The 26151-nt window shown below is 51.2% G+C and overlaps 1 protein-coding gene across 8 annotated transcripts; it reads right to left on the bottom strand.

Moving 5' to 3' along the window:
- Positions 1-93: 93 nt before the first annotated feature.
- On the bottom strand, positions 94-24404 carry APBB1 (amyloid beta precursor protein binding family B member 1). Of its 8 annotated transcripts, XM_025355462.1 has the most exons (15): positions 23737-24404; positions 15017-15748; positions 8639-8814; positions 8483-8539; positions 8314-8399; positions 8140-8203; positions 7546-7695; positions 7054-7181; positions 6949-6954; positions 6549-6663; positions 6320-6404; positions 5963-6046; positions 1061-1176; positions 750-926; positions 94-668 (listed from the first exon to the last, which is right to left on the bottom strand). In XM_025355462.1, the coding sequence occupies exons 2-15, from the start codon at positions 15732-15734 to the stop codon at positions 501-503; spliced, it is 2130 nt and encodes a 709-aa protein (XP_025211247.1). In that variant the 5' UTR covers positions 15735-15748; positions 23737-24404; the 3' UTR covers positions 94-500. The 8 variants fall into 8 exon arrangements, with proteins under 8 accessions (XP_025211247.1, XP_025211248.1, XP_025211249.1 ...); XM_025355463.1 differs by lacking the exon at positions 6949-6954; XM_025355464.1 differs by lacking the exon at positions 6949-6954 and having other exon boundaries at positions 24097-24219.
- Positions 24405-26151: the final 1747 nt, after the last annotated feature.

Genomic DNA, 26151 nt, shown 5'->3' with positions numbered 1-26151 from the left:
AGCAGGCAGGGCAAGGAGATCTTTGGGGCAAGATCATAACTGAGGCACAGGGTAATGGGGTTGATGGTGTGGTACAGGCATAGAAGGCACACAGCAGTGCAGACAGACTTTATTAGTGATATCAATACAGTAGAGGTGCCCACGGAGCAAAGGGAAGGGACCCATGCCTGGACCAGTCCCTTCCTCCTGCCCCTGCTGGGTCCCAGGAGTATGAGGCCTGGCCTGGGCCAGTTCCTCCTGTTCCACCTGAAACACATGGGGATGGAGAGCCAGGGCTGGCCTTGCTTCCTGCTCCTCTTGTTACCACACCAGTGTTATGACTTCCTTGAAGGGATTAGATCTCTCCCTCCCCAGCTCCTAGGCAGGGAACCCTAGCTACTGGGGAGGGGCATATTTGGGAGGCCTAAGGCCTAGGAATAGCCTCTAGACCCCTACCTGACCCACACCCTGTAGTTCCCTGGGGCCCGACACAAGCAGGTGGAGGGAAGGCAGAGGCTTCTTCATGGGGTATGGGTCCCCAGCCGTTTGGGCTTCAGGGAGCCCCACAGCGACTGAACACCCCTGCGGACAGTCCACCCTACACGCCGTGCCACGGACTCAGCAGGGGGTGCTGGGAGGCAGGAAGTGGAGGCCTGGGAACGGGCATCCAGACACTTCTGGTAGCGAAGCTGCGGAGGCAAGCGGGGCAGTCACTCTCCAGCCTGCCTCACATGGGGCCACGCCACCACCACACCACCCTACCGGCTTACCATGCACGCAGCCTGCACAGCCTCTGAGAGGCTGGCAGCATTGGGCTCGCACCAAAACATGTGGCAGCAGAAGGAGGCTGGGCCGGCAGCCATGATGAATGCAAATGTGTGGACATCTCTGCCCACGGCCAGGAAGGAGAGGAAACGCACCCGACACTCTCCCAGCACTGCCTCTGTCTGCATGGAGGGAACTCAGTTAAAAAGGAACACCACCCCACACTGTGTTCCACATCCATCTTAGCAGCTCTTCCCTTCACCCCGTCTCCCCTCCATGGCAAGGCAAAGCCACGACTTCTACCCCAGCTCTTTACCTGCTGGTGCAAGATGGTGAGGGTAGCAGGAGCTACACTGACATGACTTGGGGTCCACTGCTCACGGCTGCTGGAGGACAGGACTGACTCGAGGGCCCCATTAATCACATCTACCCCTAGAACATATGGACACAAGACATCACTGACGGTAGAGAGAGGATACCCCAGCTCTACCCTAGAACTCTAGTTCCACCCAGTCAAACCCAGGGCCTTTGCCCCATCCCCACTTTGCCAGCCTACATCTTGGACAATGCTGTCCAAGTATCCCTTCCCTGGGTCCCCTGGCCTCAGTAACTGGACATTTTCCTACTTTTTAAAATCTTGAATCCTAGGCTGGTTATTTTCACTGGCTCTGCCTATTCCTCCATACTTGTGAACCAACTGACCTCCCAAAGTTCTGACTTCCCCAAATCGTGCTCTCTCAGCGCTCATCACACTCAGACACCACATTGCTTCACACCACAATAACTCCCAAGTCAGCCCCTACAGGCCAGTCCTCTCCCAAGACCCAATTATTTTTTAAGATAATCTATTTGAGGAGTGATTACTCTGTATCACACTGTGCTAAGTCATCACAGTGTATTACCTCATTTGTGCCCGCACAACAACTTCACAACAGATTTCCATTTTACAAATAAGGAAACGGTAGAGATAGGCAACATGCCTTAGGTCACATCAAGGAATGGACACCTGAGCTCAGGCAGTCTGATTCCAGAGCCTGGGTTCTTAGCCATGCCTTTCTCCTACCTCTTCTCTATATTACTAGTTTTCAGAACTACAAGGGCTTTCAAGATCTTAGGTTCTACTCAAGAATGTCTATAATGTGCTCAAGGGCCAAGGAACCCAAGGTTCCTGACTTTTAGATCAATCAGGTTTCCCTTATAATGCATGTTCTCCCCCACCTCAAACTGCTGTTAAACATTTCCCCTCATGGATCCCACTTTTGCTTGCACTCAGCAAAGCACCAAGGCAGGAGCACATGGTGTGGTGAAGGCATCAGTTCTAGTCCCCACACTTATAAGCTGCCCATGTGATCTACTGTCTCTGCACAATGCCAGTGCAAAAGGCATATGCCTCTGTGGTCCAGTCCCAGGCCCTCTGCCCCTTTTAGTGCCTCTCAGCTCCCACTAGGAGCGGACCATGTGGACTCTTTGTGGGCAGAGGACAAATGTCTTCCTTGAATGTCTTCTCCCATCTTGGCCTTGCTCATCTTACTTCTGGCTGCAGCAAGGCCAAACTGCTCCCAAAAGCATGCGAGTCTTCCAAAAACTGGCCTCTCCAGAGCTGTCAAGCCTCATATTTTACTGCTCCCTGAGCTTCAGATGATTTGTGTAGTATTACTATTAACAACCAATCTTGGCAAATGGCCTGTAAGGCAGATGGGGAATACAAAACAAGAGAAGAGAATGTCCTTGAGGGACACAGACTGCAACTGAGGGAAAAGCCTTTGTCTTGACTGCCCTTTCCCCGCTGGACTGAGAAACTCCAGACTGTCATCCTTCAGGGCTCCGACTAGGTGTTCTCTAGGAAGCCATCCCTGCTGCAGGGCAGGGAGAAGACAACTCAGACAACTCTTACCACAACATCTTGTAACTGCTGGCAAACTTTTTTCCACACTGGGCTTTGGCCATCTCAAGAACAGAAATGGAATTTAATTAATCCCTCTGTCCCCAATTCTAACACAGCGCTTATCTGCTGAAGAAATTCCAGATGCATGAGCAAGTCACTCTCAAGGCAACATGAGCAAATGCACTCAAACTGGTAAAACCAAGTGTCACAGAAGTGGATGGGCCAGGTCATATTGCAGAGCGCTTCAAAAGCCAGGCAGAGGGGTGTGATGTTTATGACATTTAGGCCAGGGCAACTGGAAATCTCAAAGTTCAGTTGTGTGAAAGGGACATCAAAGTCAAACTGCTGAGTAGATGGGGCTGTGGGAAGTGGAGCCCGGCCTCAGAGTCTTAGGAGGTTTGGCAGGGAAGCAGTGAAAGCAGTGGAGCAAGGTATGGAAAAAGGCGGTCAGATTTGATAGCAACTCAGGACTAAAACCTACACCGTGACCTTGACCTCCAGCCCCACATGCAATCCCCCTTATCCTGGTGTGCTTTTCTTTTTTCTTTTCTTTTTTTTTGTATCAGTTGTTGCCTTCTAATATACTCCATGGTTTACTCATTTTATTGTCTGTCTCTCCTTGCTAGAATGTAAGCTAAATAAAAGCAGGGATCTTTGTCACTTTTGTTCATCAATGTATGGCAAGAAGCTAGAATAGTGCCTGACACACATCAGGCACTCATTACCACTTGTTGAATGAATGAATGATTAATGAACGAATACTGCAGCTTCTGGAGGGGCTAATGTTAAAAAAGGAGGTTAAAAAGGAGCATAAGATAAAGCAGGAAGTAAGTTTAGAGGCCACTTGTCCAAAAGTGTGGAGCTGATGGAGCAGTCAAGGGTCACAGGCAGTTGATCTGGCATAGGGAGGACCTGAGTCAAGTGGTAGATGCAAAGAAGCACATATGGGAATGGGGGTAACAACCGGAAGAGCCAACAAGGGTTTAGAAGTTGAGGATGAGAAGGAGGAAAGCAAAGGCATAAGGGTCAGCATGCTTTTCTCAACTCTAGCTCCAAGTCTTTGGCAGTGCCACTGAATCCAAATGAAATATCCACTCCACTCTGCAAATCCAAGCCTTCCTTCAAAACCTCAGTTCAATCCCCACCTTTTCTAAGAAGGGTCCCCTCTTTCAATGTAAGATTTTGGACATGAAAGTCAGCACGGTATGAGGGAAAGTGCAGAGAATTAAAGATGACCGGGGTTTGACTCCTAGGTCTAGCTTTCCTGGCCATGTAATCTGAAGCTAGTCTCATTTATTCATTAATTCATTTTTTAAATTCATTCATCAAAAATCTGTTGAGTTCCTCCTATGTGTCTTTTGACATGATACGCCACCACTTCTTCAAGTAGTCTCTTTTCTTCTTCCTGCCTCTCTCCTGTTGTCACTATCATTGGCAGTTTCATCCTCCACCCATCCACTGAATGTTGGAGGGCCTCAAGGCTATGACTAGCCTCATTTCCCTTCTCACTTCAGGATGCCGACTTTCCAGGGTCAAGCTACTCTACATCCATGGCTTTGATTACCTCTACAACCCAATAATGCCAAAACTTCTATCTCCAGCCCAGACCTCTCCTCTCAGCTCCAGATCTGTGAATCTAGCTGCCAACCTGACTTTGCCTCAGTTTCCCCAAAGGCACCTCAAACTCAGCATGTCCAAACGTTAGCTTACAATCTCCACACTCAAATTGGCCTCTTCTAACATCTGCCACCTTGAAAGAAAGAATCCACTATCCAGAAGGTCCAACAGCTAGGAACCTAGCAGTCACCCTTAATGCCTCTGTCCCTCACCCACACTGAACCAATCACCGAGGCCTGTTGACTATACCTGTCTAAACAGCTCTGGAATCCACGCACTCCTCCTCAGCTCCATTGTTGTCCAAGATACTCTCATTACTGGCCAGGACTACTGCAACGGCCTCCTAACTGAGCTGCTCACATCCACCTCCACCCGCCTAACAGTCCCCTCCATGAAATAGCCAAAGTGAGCTTTCAAAATGCAAATCTGATTAAGGCAAGTGCACTCTTGAAGACTTCAATAACTCCTTGCTGCTCTTAGGATGAAGAAAAAATCATTAACATAATCCCTGAGATCCCTGACCTGGCAGCCTGGCCACTGCCCGGCTCTCAGCCTCATCTTGCATTGGCTTTCTTTCAGTACCTTGGAAGTGCCAAAGTGCCACCCACTGTAGATCCTGATCTTCCCCCATCCTACCCCCACCTCCATTCCACTTGACTGCATTCACTTCTATTCATTTTTTGGATTTCAGTTCAAACGTCACTTTCACAGGGAAGTCTTTTATGACCCCAGACTAGATGAAATTCCTCTGTTCTATCTTGCTACTTTCTCTCAAAGAATAACTCACAATTTGTGTGATTATTTTATTAATTCCTGGTTTTTTTCTACCACAACCTTCTATAACCTCTATGAAAATGGGACTGTGGCCACTGTTCTCCCAGCGCCTAGTCCAGGGCCTGCCACATGGTAAGCTTCAAAGGTATTTGTTAAGTGAATGAACAAATAAATAGCAGATACTATGACAGCACTGAAATATAAGAGTTAACCAGATCAGGCCAGGCACAGTGGCTCAAGTCTGTAATCCCAGCACTCTCAGAAGCCAAGGTGGGCGGATCACTTGAGGTCAGGAGTTCAAGACCAGCCCTGGCCAACACAGTGAAACCCTATCTCCACTAAACATACAAAAATTAACCAGGCCTGGTGGCGGGAGCCTGTAATTCCAGCTACTCAGGAGGCTGAGGCAGAAGAATTGCTTGAACCCGGGAGGCGGAGGTTGCAGTGAGCTGAGATCATGCCACTGCACTCCAACCTGGGGGACAGAGCAAGACTTGTCTTTAAAAAAAAAAAAATTATTTGCAACAATAACGTATGTGACAATTATGCTCACTGTTTCCTTCTCCTGATACTTCCAGCCCACAGCTCGTGCTGTAACACTTAACCCAGCTACAGGCTGCTGTCTGGTGTTTCCAGTCATCTAATAGCTGCCTCCCAATCCCACCAAAGCTTTTCCATGGGATGAAGGAGTGGGGTCTCCCTCTGTGCCTGGTTCAGCACCACTCACGTGGCTGATGCTCAGCGAAGGCATGCTGACTGCTGCTATAAGCAGGACAGTGAATATAGCTAGGACAGAAGTACAGGGAGGTGGGATGCATTTTAAAGGGTAGGGAGACAAGAAGCATGAGGAAGGTCTGGTAGAAGAAGTATTGGAAGGCAGAGGGTAGGGGCAGAGCTTTAGGATCAAGGTAGCAGCCCCTGGGTACAGAAGGACACACATACCAACAGGTTTAGCAACAGGTACATTCCCCAGGTAATAGACTTGGAACTTCTGGACCAACTCATTCTTAGGCGCTGGGAATTCCACTATGGGAAAGAACAGAAGGTTGATCATGGTGGGAGACCTTGCTCACCCCCAGTCCCCACCAGCAGGGCATAAGCTAGACACTTGCCCAGCCGAGGTCCTACTTCCATCTCGTCCCTTGCCTCCCTTTAACCGGAGTCCCTCCACTTATTGGAGTATTCAGTCTTCATGTGTTCATTTTTCTATCAGCGCTGTCCAGGAGCTCATGCCTTTCCTTGAGTCGCCCACCTTTGCCAACAAATCTGAGCTAGACCTAGAGGGGTTTTGACACTGACCTTGGAAAGGGACATCCACAAGTTTAGAGTGGTCCAGGGAGAGTCCATTTACCAAGCAGCGGGCATTACGCCGTTCGGCCATGATCTGAGGAAGGAAGGGAGGCGAGGAGCCAGGGAGAATCTATTAGAGCCTCATTGCCCTGGGGCACCCCCACCCTACTCAGTAACCCCACCCACACCCTTGTAGAGTGAAGGTGGCAGCTAGTCCAGGGAGTGGAGGGGGCCGTGCCTTAGAGCAGATCTCATGCAGGCTGGTGGCGATGTTCTTGGCGGGTGCCTCACAGCGAAACACGTGGCACTTGAGCATCTGGGTCAGCTTATCACGAGCTACGTAGGCAAAGTCCCTGTTGGGGGAGGGGCACCTCAGTGTCTCCCAGTACCATCCAGTGCCAAGCCTGGTCCCCACCCCACCCACATCCTCCCTGCCCGTCACAGCTCCTCCGGGGCTTCTGCCCACAGCTGGTCCCCCATAGGTGCTGTCTTCTGGAGGGAGGGTAGACAGGCAAGCATGCTGAGGTAGAAGGTAATGGTGGAGCATAGCAGGTTGGAAGGGGCAGGGCAGAAGAGGGGAGCTTGGGTGCTTCCAGGCATCTGGTCCAGGTGCAGGAGGGGGAAAATAGGCATAGTACCTCTCTCTGGGTCCAGCAGCACAAGAGAGGCAAAGAACAGAGTTAGAGAGGAGGACTCTGATGCTGGATGAACTCCCACCCTGGAATCCCAGGCCCTGTTCCCACCTTCCACTGTCCCGCCCAACGCCCCACACACGGATGCTGATGATGGGTTGGGCGTGCAGCAGTGCCTGGCTCTGTGGCTCCACTAGCTTTAGCGTCTCGTCCTCCAGCTGTAGTAGCAGATCCTTTCCCTGCAGGCCCAGAAGCAGGCACTCAGTGGGACTCCAGCCGGGAAGGTAGCTGATCTCTGACTCCTGCAGCTCAGGGGATGTTACCCACAGCTCTGGGGCCCCTGCTTTGGTGTCAGACCACCCGCCCTGCAGGCCTCACTCTAGTGGAGGTCACGTGTCATCTCTCACATCAACTCCACTGTTGTTAGGCTACCATCTCGCAAGGTCCTAGCCTGGGGTCACTCATCCATCCCACAGGGCTGCTACTTACGGAGGGCCAATATGCCCCTTTCCCAGCCTGCTTGTGGGCAGGTCAGACCTCCCATCTCTCATAATTCCCTTCACACTCTCTCATAGTACCACCCCTGCTGGCTCAGGTCCTTACTTCCCCCCAGCCCCCAGACATGGGGTCATGCAGGTTGTTTTTGTGGTAAGAGAGCTGACGGATGCAATTGTTGACTGCCACACTGCTGCGTCCAGGGGCCAGCTCCTCCTCGGTCATCTCTACCCAGCCTAGGGAGCGCACGGCGAAACACTGCCAGACACAGAAGAGGGGCAGGAGGCAGAGGATCGGAGTCAAAACTGGAGAGCCCTCAGCACAGGACACAGCAGAGTTCCTGAATACAGAGTATGGCAGGAGGCAGGGTGTTCTGAACTAAGACGGAGAAGCTCCCCAAACAGGATGTGGTTAGGGAGAGGGGGATGTGGTGAGGGTGAGGGAGATGTCATATGAGACCCTGGCTAGTACAAAAAAGCACCTGAACCAAGACTACGAGGGCCCCCAACCTGTCTGTTGGGCTGGTTGATTTAAAAATTGGAAGTGCCTCCAGCTCACTCACAGGGCTCTTTGCTGAGACTGGAAGAATTCCTAACTCAGGACCTGGGGGACTGCACTGAGACCCCTCAGAGCACAATATTAGCGGCTGTCCTACACACAAGAGGGCCCTGGTCTCAGAATGGGTGTCAGTCTTGAACAAACCTTTATCCCTGGGTTGGTAGTCCGTGGGGGTAGCTTCTCCTCCTCTTGGGGCAATGGCTCTGGGCTGGAGGCAGATGGTAATACTTGGCACAGGGCCCCCATAAATGGAGCTGTCCCAAGGCCCCTTCCAGACAGATCCATCCCACTGCCAGCCCACTGCATCTGGCAGCTCACCTGAGGCTCTGAGCTGGGAAGGTCAATGTCCCCTCTTCAGGTTCCTTCAGTCCCAGCTCCATTGGGGTCTCATCACTGGGTTCATCCTTGGGAAGGGGATTGAGGAATCAGGATCAAAGTGATGCACCTCCTCCAGCTATCCCATGGTAAAGCAGGTCCCCTTACTCACCTTCCAAAACTCTCCATCCTCAAAGCCTTCTCCGTGAGCAAAACCTGTCCAGGTGAGCTAGGAGGAGGGAAGGGAGTAGTGAGCGAGTATCCTATCCTACTCCAGCAGCACATACTCCCTCCCCTGGCCCAAAACCAACAGGCCTGTGAGCCTCACCTGGGACTCCTCGTGGGGGCTGCTCCCTTGTGAGGGGGAGGCCCGGCCGGGGGGTTCCCACTGGGTGGTCCCTGTTGGGATGTGCCAGTAATAGGTCCCTGAGGTGTCCTGGACCCTCATCCATCCAGCCGGCAGGTCGGAATCCGTCTCGAAGGCGTTAGGGTTCCAGAAGGAATCTGCCAGGTGGGAGGCTTGGTGAGGGTCAGCCTTCCTAAAGAGCAGACAGTTGGTGCCTATGCCCGGTCCCCTCTGAGACCCCATGGTTGAGAAGGGGTGGAGGAAAAGCTATACCACAACACAATTCCTGCTTCTGCCTAGAGCCTATAGTCTGGAGTCACCACATGTGGGGCCACCAGTAGGGGACATGGCTCAGGTCTCCTCCTGGGCCCTGTTGGTGGCTAATGTGGCCACACTGTGGAAAGGAGGAAGGCAGGGAAGGAGGAAGGAACGGAGCAAGGAAGGTTGGGTGACCCCAATTAACCTCCTTTCATACATATCTCTATCTCAGTGAACACAAAGGGGAACACTTTTTAGCTCCTGCACACATACATGTACACACAGACACACAACACATACAAGCCCTACCACACACCTGTGCAGCCACAAACACCAGGGTATGCAACACAGAAAATGCCAGCACAGATGGCAGGTATCACACACAGGTGCACATGTACGTGCATGGGCAAACATACACACCAACCTTAGCCATACACTTATGCAGACACCACAGAGGCATGCACATGCAGCTAAACATATGAGCCCCTGCCACACAAGTGTGCAGATACCACACCACAGTGGCACCTAACACATGTGTGGGTACCATACATACAGGTGGACCCACACTCAGACACATGGCATACATCAAACCCTGCCAAATGTGTGCAGACACCACAGACGCTCACTTCCTGACCCTTGCTGCACACAGTTGCAAGCAAACATGTCATGCACATACACACATACCTCGCATCTGTGTCATACACCCTTGTCTGCCGACAGAGCCACACCACTCCATCCCTGTAACCCGCTCATGCGTCCTCTAACTCTTCTTTCCCTGTCAGCCCCACCCCACATGATGCCCAACCTCGTGCTGCCCCTCACCTGGGCTGCTGTCCTGCAGGATGATGGCCAGGAAAAAGTCCTGGGAGAACGTGGCGCTCATTCCCGGCCCCTCCTGCCTCCACCCTCCCTCCTCAAAGCCCCTCCAGCCCAGCCAGCTGGGGCTCACAGCCTGGTGCTGGGCTGCAGAGAAAAACTCATCCCGCCCCCTTCTCACCAGGGCAGAGCGTCTGCCAGGCAAGATCCTCCCCCGCTTGAAGCTTGCTAGGGAGGGGCCAGGACCACCATGCTAGGGAATCTCCTTGAGGGGGTGGGGAAGGGAGGAGAAAGGGAGGTTCATGAGACCCCAGCCCCTCCTGCTCACACCTCTTCTTCCTCACCCTGGCTCCCCTCCCCCAATCCTGAATCTCCATCCCATCCTCCAGTGGTTATCTCAGTGCCTAAGCCAAGCCCAGTCTTAGGGATACCAGGAGACTCAGCCCCTCAGGAATACCCCAGCTGCCTGGGGCCCTGCAGAGCCTATAGCTCTCAGCATAAATAGGGTGTGGTTTCAAGGCCTTCGGGGATCCTGCCCCTGTCCAGAACCTGCACAGCAGTTTGAACCCAAGGGTGGGCTTTGAGCTCCTGAGCCCCAGCAAGCTTGAGGCTGGGCTTGGGGCTTCCCAGCACCACCCCCCACCCCTCACCTGCCAGGGCCCAGCTAGGCTGCAGCGTCTCCTCGGCAACCGCAGCACCAGGACCGGCTGGGAGCGCCCAGACTGCTGACGTGCTTCCCGTTACCAGGGAAACCAGGAATCCTGACTGGTCCAAGAGGCAGCACTAAGGGACAGGCAGTCCCAAGACCCCGGCTGCTGGGCAACCAGACACAGCAGGGCTGGAAGTGGGCGTGGTTACTCCAAGGTGGCTGCACACCTGATGAGTTATTCAGGCAGGGTGCTTCACCATCCTCAGCTTCCAAATGACGTGGGCCCACAGACACCCAAAGAGGAGTGGCTCTTGCCCATCCACCTTCTAGGCAGCCATCACCGCCTCTCCCCGCCCCCACTTCCCCCTAACTCACACCCTATGGAATAAGGTTTTCAATAGGCACCTGAAACTTAACTGAGGCTCAGGGAAGACCTGCTGTTCCCCAGAGACCCTCCATTGCCTCGGGACTCTCCTGCTAAAACCTTCCAGAAACACCACACCTAAGGCCTCCATGCCCTCCACAGCCACAGTCTGCTTCAGGAGGGCTGGACACTTCTGGAATCTGGGGACCAGTTCACCATCTCCTGACTGAGTGACACACACCAATCCATCTGCCATCCCTCACAGCCTGCACCTTCCTGCTTCAAAGAGCTTCATCCTTCCGATCTGTCCTGGAAGGGCAGCTTCTCCCCGCTTGGCCATCTGGGAGGCCCTTCTGGAGCTTGGCACATCTCCCTCCAAGCACAGCCCACCCAGGCCTTTGCTTTCACATACATGCATTTATTCCAGAACGTACACCTTCACTCCTGCATCGATTCATGCAGACACTTACACATAAAATATATTAAATGTTCACATATCATTCCTTCCTTCATTCATTCATTCATCCACAAATGCCTTTAGTGGCAAAGCCAGGTGTACTCACTTGCTCAGGAATCAGTGATTGACTTAATGCTCTCCCCTTCTCTCCACCCCACATAACTAACATAGCCCAGGCTACTAGCATTTTTTTACCTGGATCATTGCAAAAACATCATTAACTGGTCTTTCTCTTCCTGTCTGGTCTCCTCCAATCTCAGCTGCACACTACAGCCCAAATGATTCTTCTGAGATGCTAAACTAATCAAGTAATTTTCCAACTTAATCCTCTTAATTGTTTTGCACTGCCCTCAGGATAAAGTCCAAATTCCTCCCCAGGTTTTATGTGTTGTCATGAACCCCTGTCTGCCTCTCAGCCTTACCTCTGGCCACTCCCCTTCTCTCTCTTGGCTTGGGACACGCCCCTTGTCCTCTCCCAGCCCACCTCCCTTTCTCTCGATTTTCACCTGGCTATCACCTACCTCTCCTTCAGACATCAGTATACAGGTCCCTTTAAAACTTACCCATTGCCCTCTCCCCCACCACTCTCACAGGCAGGGTCAGGGGCCCCTCCTGGACTTCCCCAGCCCCAGAGAGCTCATCGCACTGAACATAACCTCCTGTTTCTTTCTTTGTCTCCTCACCAGGCTGTGAAGGCCAGGAGGGCAAAAACATCTTTGCCTCAGAGTATACATTTCCAGCATTTAGGACAAGGCCTGGAGCAGAGTATGAATTCAACACAGGTAGTAAAGTTTATTCATTTATCATTCATTTAATTCATGAATTCATGCATTTATGCATTCAATCCATAGCTCTATGAATATCCTACAATACGAAGGAGAAAATAATTTTTGCTCAATTCTAGCCTCATTTCTGCAGAAGCACAAACCTTTTCTGCAGCCCTCTTGGTCACAGCAACACAGTCATAAAAGAGTAATCAGTGAGTTGGCCCCTTTCCTGGGCTGGCCCCCACCTCTATCCTCAATTCACAAAGTCTCCACCAGTGCAAGATCCTTGAGAATCCTCTTGCCCCTCCAACATCCTTGCTGAGGTCACTGCCCAGCAAACCCATCCCAGCTCTTCAGCAATACTATCCTCCTATTCCTAGAAGCTTCATAGGTTATTCATAGTTGCAGCCACTACAGTGACCATCCCAGGGGCGACTGAGCAACTAGGCCTCTATCTGGTCACTGACTCATACCTCCTAGTCTTGCAAACTTGCAACCTACAACCTGCAGACTGATGCAAGCCTCAGACAGATTGTGTGTGGCCTGCACCGTGCTTTTTAAAAAACAGAATTTGTCGTTAACATTTAGAAATTGGGCTATTTTACACCAATATCTAGTTTTCAGTTCCCCTTTAACTGGCTGCATTGAGACTACATTTTTCCTCACCCCAATACCACATGTAATCAGCTGGAGTGCAGGAGGGGCTGTTCCTTTTAAAAGGAGTTGAGGCAATGACTGCCAAAGGCCACTAACATCATGAAAAGAGAGGCAATCAGACTTTGCCTTTGGTAGAAGTCTTTAAAATACCACCTATGAAATATTCTTGCAAAAGCAAAACACAAAAATGCTCAAATCTGAATCTGATCAAGGCTCTAGAACTAACTACCAATTTACAGGAAATCCAGGGGAAGAGGAGCATGGTAAATACCACCACAGGAGAGAGTCTGAAAAATCCAGACCATAGAAAACCCAGGACAAACAACATGATTCTTCAGTTAAAAAACAAAAGCAAAACTGCAAGCAAAAAACAAATAGACAGGGGGAACTTGATCAAACGAAACTTTAAGAGATAAATCAGGCCAGACATGGTGGCTCACGCCTGTAAGCCTCGTGCTTTGGGAAGCCAAGGTAGGAGGATTGTTTGAGAACAGGAGCTCACAACCAGCCTGGGCAACATAGTGAGACACTGTCTCTTTTTTTTTTTTTTTTTTTTTTTTTGAGATGGAGTCTCACTCTTATTGCCCAGGCTGGAGTGTAATGGCTCAATCTCGGCTCACCATGACCTCCGCCTCCCATGTTCAAGTGACTCTCCTGCCTCAGCCTCCCGAGTAGCTGGGATTACAGGCGCCTGCCACCATGCCCAGCTAATTTTGTATTTTTAGTAGAGATGGGGTTTCACCATGTTGGCCAGGCTGGTTGTGAACTCCTGGGCTCAAGCAATCCGCCCACCTGAGCCTTCCAAAGTGCTGGGATTACAGGTGTGAGCCACTGTGCCCAGCCTCAATCCAGCCTTTTTAAAAACATAAATATCAACTGGATATTTAATGATACTAAGAGATTATTATTAAATTTCTGTAGGTACATTGATATTATGGTGGGTTTTTCTTAAGAGTTTTATCTTTCAGAAATGCAAAAGTAAACTTTGTTGTTGTTGTTGTTGAAAAAGGGTCTCTGCCATCCAGGCTGGAGTGCAGTGGCACAACCATGGCTCACTGTAGCCTCGACTTTCTCGGGCTCGGGTGATCCTCTCAGGTCAGTCACCTGAGGAGCTGAGACCACAGCTGCTGATGCCACCACTCCCAGCTAACTTCTTTGTATTTTTTATAGAGGCGGGGTTTTGCCATGTTGCCCAGGCTGGTCCTGAACTCTTGGGTTTAAGCAATCTGACCATTTTAGCCTTCCAATATGCTGGGTTACAGGTGTGAGCCACTGCACCCAGCTGTAAACATTTATAAATAAAAGTATTTGCTTCAGAATAACCTAGCTGGGCTTAGGAATGGAAGACAGCATGTAGGTAGCAAGATTAGTTATGTATTGATAATTGGTAAAACTGGGTCATGGGTAAATCAGGCTCATTATTCTTTTCTCTCTACTTTTGTATATGTTTGAAAATGTCCAGAATGAGTTTTTCGAACGGGGATGGTGTGCAGCCCTAGGCTCATTTGAACTGCATGTTCTCTACAAAGATTGCACAGTTTGGGGTATGGGTATGGTGTTCGCTGCCTGGTGAGGATGGGGATCTTTCCTAATCTTTCTTAGACCCCCATCTACAGAACTCCAGGGTTGTGACTATAGCCCATTATCTCCATCCTTTGTTCCTCAGCTTTTCCTGTATTCTCTACATGACATTAGAAAATGTGGAGACTCAGCTGATTTAAATGGGACATATTTAATTATTAAGCCCTGGAATCCTAGTATCTACTCTCCTCCCCCTACCCAAAGGGTTTTCTTTTCTAACTTTTAGTCAATATCCTACTCCTGACAGCAGCTCCCCACAGACGTGACCTGTTAAAACGGGGCAGACTGTCCCAAGTGCACCTAAGTGCACTGTGCTCTGTGCTGTGGTGGCAGTGTAACACAGGGCCAAGGGCTCAGACCTGGACTCAGACCTGGTCTAGATCTCAGCTCTATTGTAATCTCAGCCTGTCTGTGGTCTTGAGAAAGCTACTAAACCTCTCTGGGTCTCTTTTTTGTTATCTGTAATATGGGGATAATCACAGTATTTACCTCACAGCTTTACTGTGAGGATAAAGCCTGAAAATGCTGAGTAGAGGGCCAGTTACCTAGTCAGTGCCCAGTAAACAAACTAGTCCACTTATCAACCATGGTGGCATGCATAATGAACAGATCCATCCATCCAGGCATGCATGATGGTCAGATCTACCAGAATGTCCAAGCACTTTCTGAACGAGAAAGCCTGGACATGGCCTGCTGTGGCCTCAGGACATGGGCTTTCAGCTCACATCAGGCTGGCACTGGCCTCTATATGAGAGGCCTAACCTCTGCCCTCACACCCTCCCACATGCCCATGTCAAGCTCCACAAGGTACCTGTGTCCTCTGGGGAGCCATAGGAGGGGCTGCCCTGGGATAAGGTAGCCCAGCTTGAGTCCTCGTCACTGGCTGCACTGTTCCGCATGCCAAACAGCAGGCTGGCACTCTTGCTGTGTTCCCGGGGGCCATCTGTAAGGGCTTGGGGCCTGGGAGGGGCCTCCACACTCTCCAGGGGCTCAGGCAGCCCAGGGGGAGAAGATAAGTCCTCCTCCTCCTCTTCATCATCATCCTCCTCCTCCTCCTCAGCCTCCCCTGCCGCCTTCTCCTCTCCCTCATCTGGCCCCTGCTCTTGAGTGCTGATGATCAGGCCAGGTCCTCGTAGGCCTCGGTTGGCCGCGTTGTGGGCTGAGAGCTCCAGCTCAGAGTACAGGTGTATCAGGCCTTTGGGGCCCAAGGGTGCCATCTCAGGCTCCTGGCTGGCCTCCTCTGCCAAGGTCAAGGTCACATTGCGGTTCTGGTCACGGTGGGCCGTGGCAGCCCGCCGGAGTTGGTTCTGGCCCTCTTTTAGCCACTTGGCATTGGCAGGGCCTGGTTCAGGCCCACCACCCTCCCCCATGGCGCTACGCAGGTCCTTGGGTCCCACAGCTGTGGCCTGCAGCTTGGCGTTGAGTAGCTGGTTATGGGCAGCGTGCAGAGGCAGGGGTAGGCTCAGTGTGGGGCCTCCGTGGCTGTTGGCATTAATGGCCGACTGGCTCAGTGATGATGGAACAGACATGGCCTTGGCAGCTCCTGTGGGGTGGGGAAAGGAGATGCTGTTGAGCCTCTGGTCCAGAACAGCAGCATCACTGCTTCTGCCCCAGGGCTATGCCCTGTGCCTCCTCATCTCCCTGCACTAAGCAGGCTAGCACCCATGGCTCTCTATCCTATGAGAATGACTGGGCTCATCTTCTGTCCCAGCACTATCGTCCCCATCACAGGCCAGGCCCAGGTCTGAGGCTCAACCCATCCCTATATCCCCTGCCCTGAGCTTTCTGGGATGGCACAGCTGGTGCCTGCTCCGCCCTCGATCCCACCAGCAGGGCCTCCACACAATGGCTCTCTGTGCCTCCCCACCCCCCAGCTCATCCACCCGGGGCTTACTGTGCCAGGAACACCACTAGAGTGGGACTGGCTCGTGTGTTTTGGACACTGATCACTGACTGCCCCTCTCCTGCTGCACTTCCATCCCAAGCCCCACCACTGTAAGCTCCTCCGGCTGTGTTCCTATTCCCATAAGTCACTCAGCTCAACCAGGCCCCAAGCCCACCCCATACTAGGGACTGTGAGGACAGGAGGAAATAAGCTGCAGAACCAGCCCTACAGGGCATGGCACAGGAAGGCAGGTCACAGAGGGAGGGTGCTTGGCTGCAATTCACGGCTCCGCTGGCCAGATGAAGCTACATCTTGGTGACAATTTCCATGAAGTAGCTCCCCTTGGGCACCGGTCCCTCTGCCAGCCCTTATAATGCCCTGTCCTGGATCACTATGGGAGCCTTTCCCCTGGGCCCTTCAGCCTTTCAGATCTTTGCTTTTTGGGGTTTTTTGTTTGTTTGTTTGTTTGTTTTTGTTTTTGAGATGGAGTCTTGCTTTTGTCACCCAGGCTGGAGTGCAATGGCAGGATCTCAGCTCACTGCAACCTCTGCCTCCCGGGTTCAAGTGATTCTCCTGCCTCAGCCTCCTGAGTAGCTGTGATTACAGGTGCCGACCACCACGCCCAGCTAATTTTTGTATTTTCAGTAGAGATGGGGTTTCACCATGTTGGTCAGGCTGATCTCAAACTCTGACCTCGTGATCCGCCCGCCTCGGCCTCCCAAAGTGCTGGGATTACAGGCGTGCGCCACTGCGCCCGGCCCAGCCTTTCAGATCTTTGACCAAATGTCACAGCCTCAGTGAAGCCTTCCCTGAACACTCATTTTAAAACCACAGGCTACCTCAGTCCCTCCTCAGCAATCCCTAACTCTTCCCCAGCGCCTGTCACCATCTGACAAGCCAATTTGTTATTTACTTTGTCTAATGATTGTCTCCTCAAGACTACAATTTATAATCTCCGTGTTGGTGAGGATTTTGCCTTTTTGGTTAAATACAGTATGCCTAGTGCCTAGTGTAGTCTTGGCACAGAGCAGGACCTCTATTAATATTTGTTGAATGAATGTATGAATCAGTCCCCATTTCCTCCAGGCTTCGCTTTGGCCTCTCCTCTGCCAGTGTCAGAAAACACTTTGGTTATGTTACTGAGCCTCATGGTGCCCCACACAAACTCCACCTGCCTTTCAGGGAAGTGGACGCCCTGTTCTACAAGGCCAGCTCCCCTCCCGACACCTCCCTCTGCCTCCTCACAGCCCTTTGTGGCTCAGCTTCTCGCAATCGTTTGAGTTCCAACTATCCTTCCAGCCTGCCGCCCAGGGACCCACCCTTGGCCCCATTCCATCCTCCCCACTCTCCCTGACCTTCCAGCTGCTCTGCTGCTCTCCTTCCCGGACCCCCACAAGAAAGTACTCTCACCCTGGAACCTCACCAGCCCCCGATTTCAGTTATTTCTCCCTGACCAACCACTGCCCACTTCTCTCTCATCCTGAGCCCTCCATGCAAGCCGTCCTTCAGACAGCCCCTACCACATTACTCTCTCCTCCCTCGATGGCCTCACTGATTCTCTCTTCCTACCCGACCCTTCCACCAACACACAATTCTCCCTCACTGACTGTCCCAACAAACACTGCACTGCGCTCTTTCTAATTCCCACTGTACAGACCTTTCTCCTTGATGTCTTATCTGAGAGTTCCCTATCTCCCTGTTCCTCCACTAAGGAGTTCTTTCTTTCCCCGACTCCCCACTACCTCCCTTCCCTCTGTGTCCTCAGCACTGAGCAGAGGTGTTGCAGCTGCCTGAGCAAGGCTTGCCCATCTCTCCAGGCGCAGTGCGCCCAGGCTGGAGTGCAATGGCATGGTCTTGGCTCACTGCAACCTCTGCCTCCTGGGTTCAAGTGATTCTCCTGCCTCAGCCTCCTGGGTAGCTGGGATTACAGGTGCCCACCACCACGCCCAGCTAATTTCTGTATTTTTTTTTTTTTATAGTAGAGATAGGGTTTCACCATGTTGGCCAGGGTAGTCTCGAACTCCTGACCTCAGGTGATCCACCCACCTCAGTCTCCCAAAGTGCTAGGATTACAGGCTTGAGACACTAAGCCCAGCCCCATAGCTCACCTTTCTATGTCTCTAGTTCCTCAGACCCTAGTGCGATGCTGCCCATACATCTGTAAAATGAAAAAGGTTTATGTGCATGTGTCTGCCTCACGTGTAGCTGTTGATCTGCTCAGTGTGACTCCTCCTGGCCAATGAGAAAACTCATGGCCACTGGAATAAATGAAGAAAAAAATAGACAGCTCTGCCTCCTCCCAGAACCACAGTAATCTTCCAAAAATGGAAACCAGATTGTGTCACTCCCTGGTTCAGAAAATTAGAGGGCTCACCACTGCCTTTCGGATAATGTCTGCACTCGTTAGCAGAACACCCAGGAGCCCCCTTGAGCCAACCTCTATAACCTGTCAGACCTCTCCCCACCTCCCACCTCCTTTATACCTTATACTCCAGCCACAGGCAGTGTGGCAGATTCTGGAACATGTCGCACACTCTTAAAGCCCTGGGTCTTTGTTTATACTGCTCCCTCGGCCTGGAATTCTGTCTCCCCTTGTGAAAACCTCTGCTTGTATTTCAAAACTAACCTCAGCAGTCACAGCTCCTAAGCAGTCTTTCCTGTTCTCTCCCCACCATCAAGTGACTATTCTCTCCTTCGTGTCTCACAACATCCAGGACCACATTCGATCAGAATATCTGAGACGGTGTCTTATTCTATTTCACATTCCCATTATCAAAGAGAGTGTGCTGTGTGCCGCCACAGACTGGGCTGTCGCGCAGAAGGAACGAAAGGATGAATGGGACAGACACAGGGGCTGAGAGGATCTAGGAAGCTCAGAACTGGCTGGGAATAAATACCTAGAAAGGCTGTGGGGCCCAATGGGCTGGAGAGGAGCAAAGGGGCGTTTGGGAGGGTGTCAGATAATGCCAAAGGGTCCCTGAGAGGGAAGTAAGATGGGACAGGAATCCCGGAGAGGTGAGGGCTGAGATCTAGGAAAAGGGAGTGAGGCAGGTAGCTTAAACCAACATCTTGGCTCAGACACTGTTCAAGAGTGGCATCTCCATGGGTTTCAGGAAGTAGAAGACTCCATGACTCTGCCATGCTCGGAGGACCTTAAGGATGGCAAACTCTTCTCTGAAGCAGTGGTGTACAGAGCCAGGTTTCTCAAAGGTCAGGCAGAGACTGACCTCCTTGGCATTAGGAGTTATGATCTGAAAAGGGTGCGTGCGCTGTAAGGCTGAAACAGTGAAGAGCCAAGCTGACTTCAGGGCAACCCTGCCAATCTGGTCACCAGGCCAGGAAGTATTAGAGGAGGAACGGGGAAACTGTTTAAGTGCTGAAGCTTTAGCATCTAGCCTGAGGTGGTGTGGTCACCAACACCCCACTGCTCGAGGTCAAAAAGATGACCTCAGTCCAATTTTTTTAGAGAAGGAACATAACCTAATATCTCCCCTCTCATTGGAGTTACCAAAGGATGCAAAGAGCCAAATGGGTTCTGGCTCAAGGCAGGGAGCTGGGCCGGGGCCTCAGGGCAGGAACTGAAAGAAGTAGCCACTAAGCCTGAAGATCCTGGTATCAGACCACAGGGGTTGGGGTTAAGTCTTGCTCCAAATCAGAAGTTGTTCAATCTGACAGCTTACCATATGCCAGGCACTGTGCTAGACACAGGGGAGAGTGATGAATAAAAAAGAAATAGTTCTTCCTCTGGAGGAGTTCTCAGTTTAGGGGGAAACAGTCATTGAACAACTTGTTACAACGCAGTGTAATGGCAACATCTAGAACAGTGCCTGGCACCCGTAGCATTCCCTATTTGTTGACTGAATATCACGAAGGAGGAAGAGGAGGGCATTACAGGAACCTGGGGCTTGCTATAGCCAAGACATCAGCGAAGGCCTGCCTGAGACTAGGACATAACTCTCTGTGGGCCACCCCTCTCAGAGGATGATCTCCCCTCCTAATTCACAGAGGAAAGGGAAGCCATCCAACTGGGGAACATCCTCAAACATAAAAACCTAACCAAACTTCAGCACCTATCCCTTTCTTTCCTTCCCAAAACCAACTGCTTCACCTATCATTTGGATTCTTCCTACGATACCTTTCCAGGAATTTTATACCACTGTTTATCTATTTTCTCCTCTATATAATCAACCTCTCCTTCTCAATAGGATCCACTATCTCCCAACTTGACCTGACGTTCCTCCAGAGCCACTCACTGCTCTTTCCTCCCTCATACAGGCAAACTTCCTGATAGAGTTGTCTCTACTCACTGTTGCTACTTCCTCACCTCCCACTCACTCCTCAACCCTTTCCAAACCTGCTTCCAGTCCCAACACGACTCAGAAACAGCTCCAAGGTCAACCTGACCCCTGTGTCATTCAATCCAACAGACACAGTCCTCATCTTGGTTGTCCTCCCAGCAGCATCTGACCCCATGAATCTCTCATCCAGCCTCTATCCGTGGCCTCCACACTCTCATCTCCGCACTCCTCATCTCATCTCATCTTTTACACTTCTTGTTATTGTTTGCTGGGTTCCTAGACTCCTCTGCTGGCTCATCTTCCTCTATTGGCCATTACATGCTGGAGTTTCTTATGGCTTATTCTCATGCCCTTTCCTCTTTCTTATCCTATAATCAGCATAAATATTCATTCATGCCCACAGGTTCAGTTATACACTGATGATTTCCCAAGTCAAATCTCCATTTCAGACCCCTCACCTGAGCTCCAGACAAGTGCATTAAACTTTCTACTCAACATCTCCACTTGGATGTCTCAAGCTAATATACCCACTCGTGTTTCCCACTCCCACACACTAACTGGTCCTCTTTCAGGATCCTGGCTCATGGAATGATACAATCCATCCTATTCTGTGAATCTGAAGTTGGGGTACATTTTGATATGTCCTTCTCTAGCACTTGCTATGTTCAGTCCATCCCTAAGTACTGATGATTGCCTCTCTGAGAAAAATTTCTGAACTGCATCAACTCTCCCCATCCACTACAACCAAGGACAAAGACCTTAAGACAAAATTCTTCTTTTTTTTTTTTTTTTTTTTTTTTGAGGTGGAATCCTGCTGTGTCACCTAGGCTATAGTGCAGTGGCAAGATCTCAGTTCACTGCAACCTCTGCCTCCCGGGTTCAAGCGATTCTCCTGCCTCAGCCTCCTGAGTAGCTGGGATTACAGGCACACACCACTATGCCCAGCTAATTTTTGTGTACTTTTAGTAGAGATGGGGTTTCGCCATGTTGGCCAGGCTGGTCTTGAACCTGACCTCAGGTGATCCGCCCGCCCCGGCCTCCTAAAGTGCTGGGATTACAGGCGTGAGCCATCGTGCCTGGCCCTTAAGACAAAATTCTTTTTTTTTTTTTTTTTTGAGACGGAGTCTGGCTCTGTCCCCCAGGTTGGAGTGCAGTGGCACGATCTCGGCTCACTGCAAGCTCCGCCTCGCGGGTTCACGCCATTCTCCTGCCTCAGCCTCCTGAGTAGCTGGGACTACAGGTGCCCGCCACCGCACCCCGCTAATTTTTTGTATTTTTAGTAGAGACGGGGTTTCACCGTGGTCTGGATCTCCTGACCTTGTGATCCGCCCGCCTCAGCCTCCCAAAGTGCTGGGATTACAGGCGTGAGCCACCGCACCCAGCCAAGACAAAATTCTTAAATGGCCTAAATTTCCTGCTCAGTCTGGCGCCTGCCTTCCTCCTCCCTGCCCCTGGCTTTGGTCACTCTGCTCTGCAGCCTCAGTAACCTTCTTCTGATTCCTGAAAGACATCATGTGTTTTCCTTCTACAAGGTGTTTGCACATGATTTCCATGCTGCCTGGGACCTCTTCTCCTACTCTCTAAGCTGAATCAACTTCTACTCACCCACTATATTTTAGTTTAAACGTCACATTCTCAGAGAAGCTGACCTCAACCCTCTCTCCTTATCCTCATGACCAGTTTAGCTGCTGCTCTTGTGCGTTCTCAAGGCACCATACTGCTTTTCTTCATGGTATATATTACATTCATAATGTTATTCTTATTTGATTTTTCTCCTAGATTGTCAGCTCCAAGGACTCAGTCTCTTTTGCTCACAGTTGTATCTTCAGGACGTACGTAACACAGTGCCTGGCATATATTAGGTGCCCAAATCATATGTGTTGCATGAATAAGTGAGTGGAAGCATTTTTTAAAGGATCACTCTGGGTGCTGTGTTGAGAATAGTTAAAGGGAGGTAGGCAAGAGGGTATGCTATTAAAGTAGTCAAGGAAAAAAAAAAGGTGGTGGCCCAGATTAACTTTGGTGGCAGTGGGGAAAGAGTGAAATGAATGGATTTGAGAAATATTCAGGCAGTGGTGACAGAACTTGGTGAAATGAGATGCAGAGGGTGAGAGAGGGGTTAATCTCAAGTCTTGCTCATGACTCCACATTGGCAAATAGCCATTTCTGAGATATGAAGAAAGAACAGATTTGGAAGTAGGGTACAGAGAAAACCAGGGAAGATAATTTAGCTTGGAATCTATAGGTTTGGAATTCCTGTTTGTCTTTCAAGGAGATGTCAAGAGAGCAGCTGAATATATGAGTCTGGATTTCAGGAAAGAAGTCTGGGCTGGATATATAAATTTGAGAATCGTTAGCATATATATGAAATTTGAAGCTTTGGGAGTGAATAAAATATCTGGGGAGAAAGAACAGAGAATGAGAGAAGACAGCTCAGGACAGAGCCAAGAGCCTCACCAGCATCTAAAGAGAGTAGGAGAGGAAGCAAATGAGATTGAGAAGAGCAGACAATGCTGTAGGGCAGAAAGCAGGAAAACGCTTCAATGAGAGTGAGTTGACATACCCCACCGAATACTACTCAAAGGTAAATGAGATAACAGTGTCTACTGGAGTTCTCCACAAGGAGGTCTCCGGTGACCTTGTCCTGGACAGTTTCAGTAGGTGTCAGGGACACAGAGTGGAGTGATTTTAAGAATGAATGGGAAGTAAGGAAGACAGCGAGCGTAGACTCTGAAGGGTGGGGAGAGCTGGGACTATAGCTGGAGGGGCTCAGAATGCAAGAGATACACAGGCGGATACAAAACAGGTTAGGAATTGGCAGTGGGAAAACTGCTCCTACTGAGTATTCCTGCCAGTGCTAGGCCTCCTGGTTGAGCTGTGGACACAGCCGCCCCAGGGCACACCCCTCGGTCGCCGAGGGCAACAGAATGCGGCTTGACAGATCCAGGGCCCGGGACCCCTGCTGGAATCGGCACGGCCTGCCAGCCCACTCCACTCCACGTCCCCTTCCTGGCCCTGGGCCTCCCCTCCCCCAATCCCCACCGCCCCTGGTTTCTCGTCCTCCATACCCGCCCCTAGTCACCCTGAGGGGCAGGAGGTAAAGGGCAGCGGAGGGGGCAGTGTGAGGGCTCGAGTGGACCCTGCGATGGTGGGTATGAGGGGACGCTCCGCAGGCGCGCGGTGAGACGGCAGCCCGGGGATGGGGGATGGGGGATGGGGGGTGGGGGATGGGGGATGGGGCCGGCCGGGGGACCCGGGCTGCCGCGGGTTAGGGGCTGCACGGTCCGCCGGCCGCTGGGGATGGGGACGCAGCGACCCGGGCTGGGCCGGGGCAGGGACAGCTCCTACCTGCGCGGCGAGGCCCGGGCCCAGATGACGAAGGTGGCTCAGGCTGCGGGGTTCGGGCTCCGCCGCGGCTTCTCCATCACAACATCCCCCGCCCAGGAGCGCGCGGGCCGCGGGGCCGCGCCCCGAGCGGCGGAGGCGCGCGCGGGGGGATGGGGAGGGGCGCCATCTTGGGGCGGGCGCGGGAGCGAGCTCGGCGGGCGCGGCACTTGCCGCAGCTTCCTGGGGGCCGCACCCTGTAGGAGACTCTAGGACCTCGGCGAGCCCCGCGTTCCAGCCCTTCCAGCAGACATCCCTGCAGCCGATTTCCTGGGACCCCCGCCTAGCGCGGCGCCATCCTCCACTACGATTCCACAGACTCACCCTGAGCGCCCCGCAGGGCCCTGGCCCCGCACCCCCGCCGGGAGACGCGCAGACTGGGCTGGAGCCCGAATGGCGGTGGCGGTGGCGGTGCGGGGCCGCTGCCGCGCCGGGAGGGATTCCGGGGAGGCAGCCTGCTCCGCTCCTGCTGCACCGCTACCCGACGTCCTGGTGGGCAGGCTCTGAGGACACAGCGTTGCTGATAATAATAGCTCGTATTTATTGACCACTTACGCCGTGCGGGTCTCGGTGTTAAACCGTTGACGCGCGTTAATCTTCACATCAGCCCTGTAAAATCACCAGAATTATTATCCTCATTTTTCAGAGGCTGATGCTAAGATTAAGACAGGTAAAGCGATTTGCCCGCAGTAACAATTAGTGATGAATTTGGACTGTAACTCCGATGTTTCTTGACACTGAAATACCTCTGCTGCTGAACATAAAGCTGATATCAAGGCCTGGAAAATATCAAGAATACATTGCTCCCCCGTAGAAATTCACAAGGAAGGGGATATTGTGAATGAAAAGTGTAAAGATGTAAGGAAAAATGGTGGGGTACTATATTTACTACAGGCCCTCCCTGGATAGTGGGATATATCCCAGTGGTCAGATCAGTGACCCAGAGGCCATCAAGGATAATGAGAGGTTATATGACCATCCAGAAAGCCCTACATGCTAATCCCTCTAAGGTGCCTAAAACTAAAGATGTCCAAATCTGAGTTCGTTCTTTTTCTTTCTTTCAAGGCAGGGTCTCACTCTATCACCCAGTGGCAAGATCATGGCTCTCTGAAGCCTCAACCTCCAGGGTTCAGGTGATCCTCCCACCCCAGCCCCCAGAGTACCTGGACCACAGGCATGTGCCACCGCGCCTGGCTTTTTGTATTTTAGTAGAGATGGGGGTCTCACTATGTTCCCCAGGCTGGTCTGGAACTCCTGTGCTCAAGCGATCCTCCCACCTCGGCCTCCCAAAATGCTGAGTTTACAGGCGTCAGACACCGTACCTAGCCTGAATTCATTGTTTCATCCCCCTTCATTAGTCTTCTAAGGAGTTTCACTGGGGTGAAAAAGAACCCTCTTCAACACACACACACACGACACAACACACATCCCACACTGGACACAGCTCCATTCCATCCGTTCCAATGAATGACACCAACTACTGGTGGCTTCCCAAGCCGGAAGCTTCAAAGTAATCTTTGAATATACTTTTATTTTACTTGAGGTAAATATAAATGTTTTAACTTTTTATTCTGGAAAATTTCCAATGTATACTAAAGTAGACAGAACAATATAATGAACCCTCATATACCTATCGTTCAGTTTCAACAATTATCAACTCACAGCCAATAGTTTATAATGATTTGACAAATGCCTATGATATATGAACTGTGTATCAGGTCCCAAGCCAGGCACTAGGGATCCAAAGACGAATCAGATTTGACTGCATCTCACCTGGAGATGACATCTGACCTGAGTTGTTGTAAGATGAAGAATTACCCAGAAAAACAAAGGTGTCTTCATTCATTCATTCATTTTCTTCCAGCAAATAATTACTATGTGTGAGGTACTGTCCTTGGTGCTAGCAACCGGTCAAGAAACAAGATAGTTCCGTCTCTCATATAGCTTGAAATTTAACAGGGGAAAGAGACATTAAACATGTAATTAGGAATGTGATGAGTATCTTGAAGGAGATGTACAGGGAGCTATGTGAGTGGGTTTAATTTGGCCTGGGAAGTTTAGGAGGCTATCATAGGAAGTGACAATTCAGTGAGGGAAAGGGATGAAGGGTCAGCCAGGAGAAGAGAAAAGTATTCCAAGTAGCAGGAGAAGTACAGGAAGGTCAGTATGGGTGTTGATATAGTTTGGATATTTGCCCCTGATCAAATCTCATGTTGAATTATAATCCCTAGTGCTGGAGGTGGGGCCTGGTGGGAGGTGTTCCGGTCATAGGGGCAGACCACTCATGGCTTGGTGCTGTCTTCCCCATGATGAGTGAGTTCCTGTGAGATCTGTTATCTAAAAGTGTGTGGCATGTCCAGGCGCGGTGGCTCAGGCCTG

The sequence above is a fragment of the Theropithecus gelada genome, chromosome 14 (genome assembly GCF_003255815.1).
Source record: "Theropithecus gelada isolate Dixy chromosome 14, Tgel_1.0, whole genome shotgun sequence".
Classification (NCBI taxonomy): Eukaryota; Metazoa; Chordata; class Mammalia; order Primates; family Cercopithecidae; genus Theropithecus; species Theropithecus gelada.
The sequence above is the reverse complement of the archived record's forward strand: the minus strand, read 5'-3'. Positions and strand labels throughout refer to the sequence as shown.

Excerpts from the sequence above, each read along its gene's own strand:
- APBB1 (XM_025355461.1), bottom strand. The coding sequence starts at position 15,734 with ATGTCTGTTCCATCATCACTGAGCCAGTCGGCCATTAATGCCAACAGC. Across the intron at positions 7,182-7,545 it reads TGTCTGGGGGCTGGGGGGAA|GGAAAGGATCTGCTACTACA; the intron begins GTAAGGACCTGA and ends CTGGGCCTGCAG. Across the intron at positions 6,047-6,319 it reads TGTGGATGTCCCTTTCCAAG|TGGAATTCCCAGCGCCTAAG; the intron begins GTCAGTGTCAAA and ends TCTTTCCCATAG.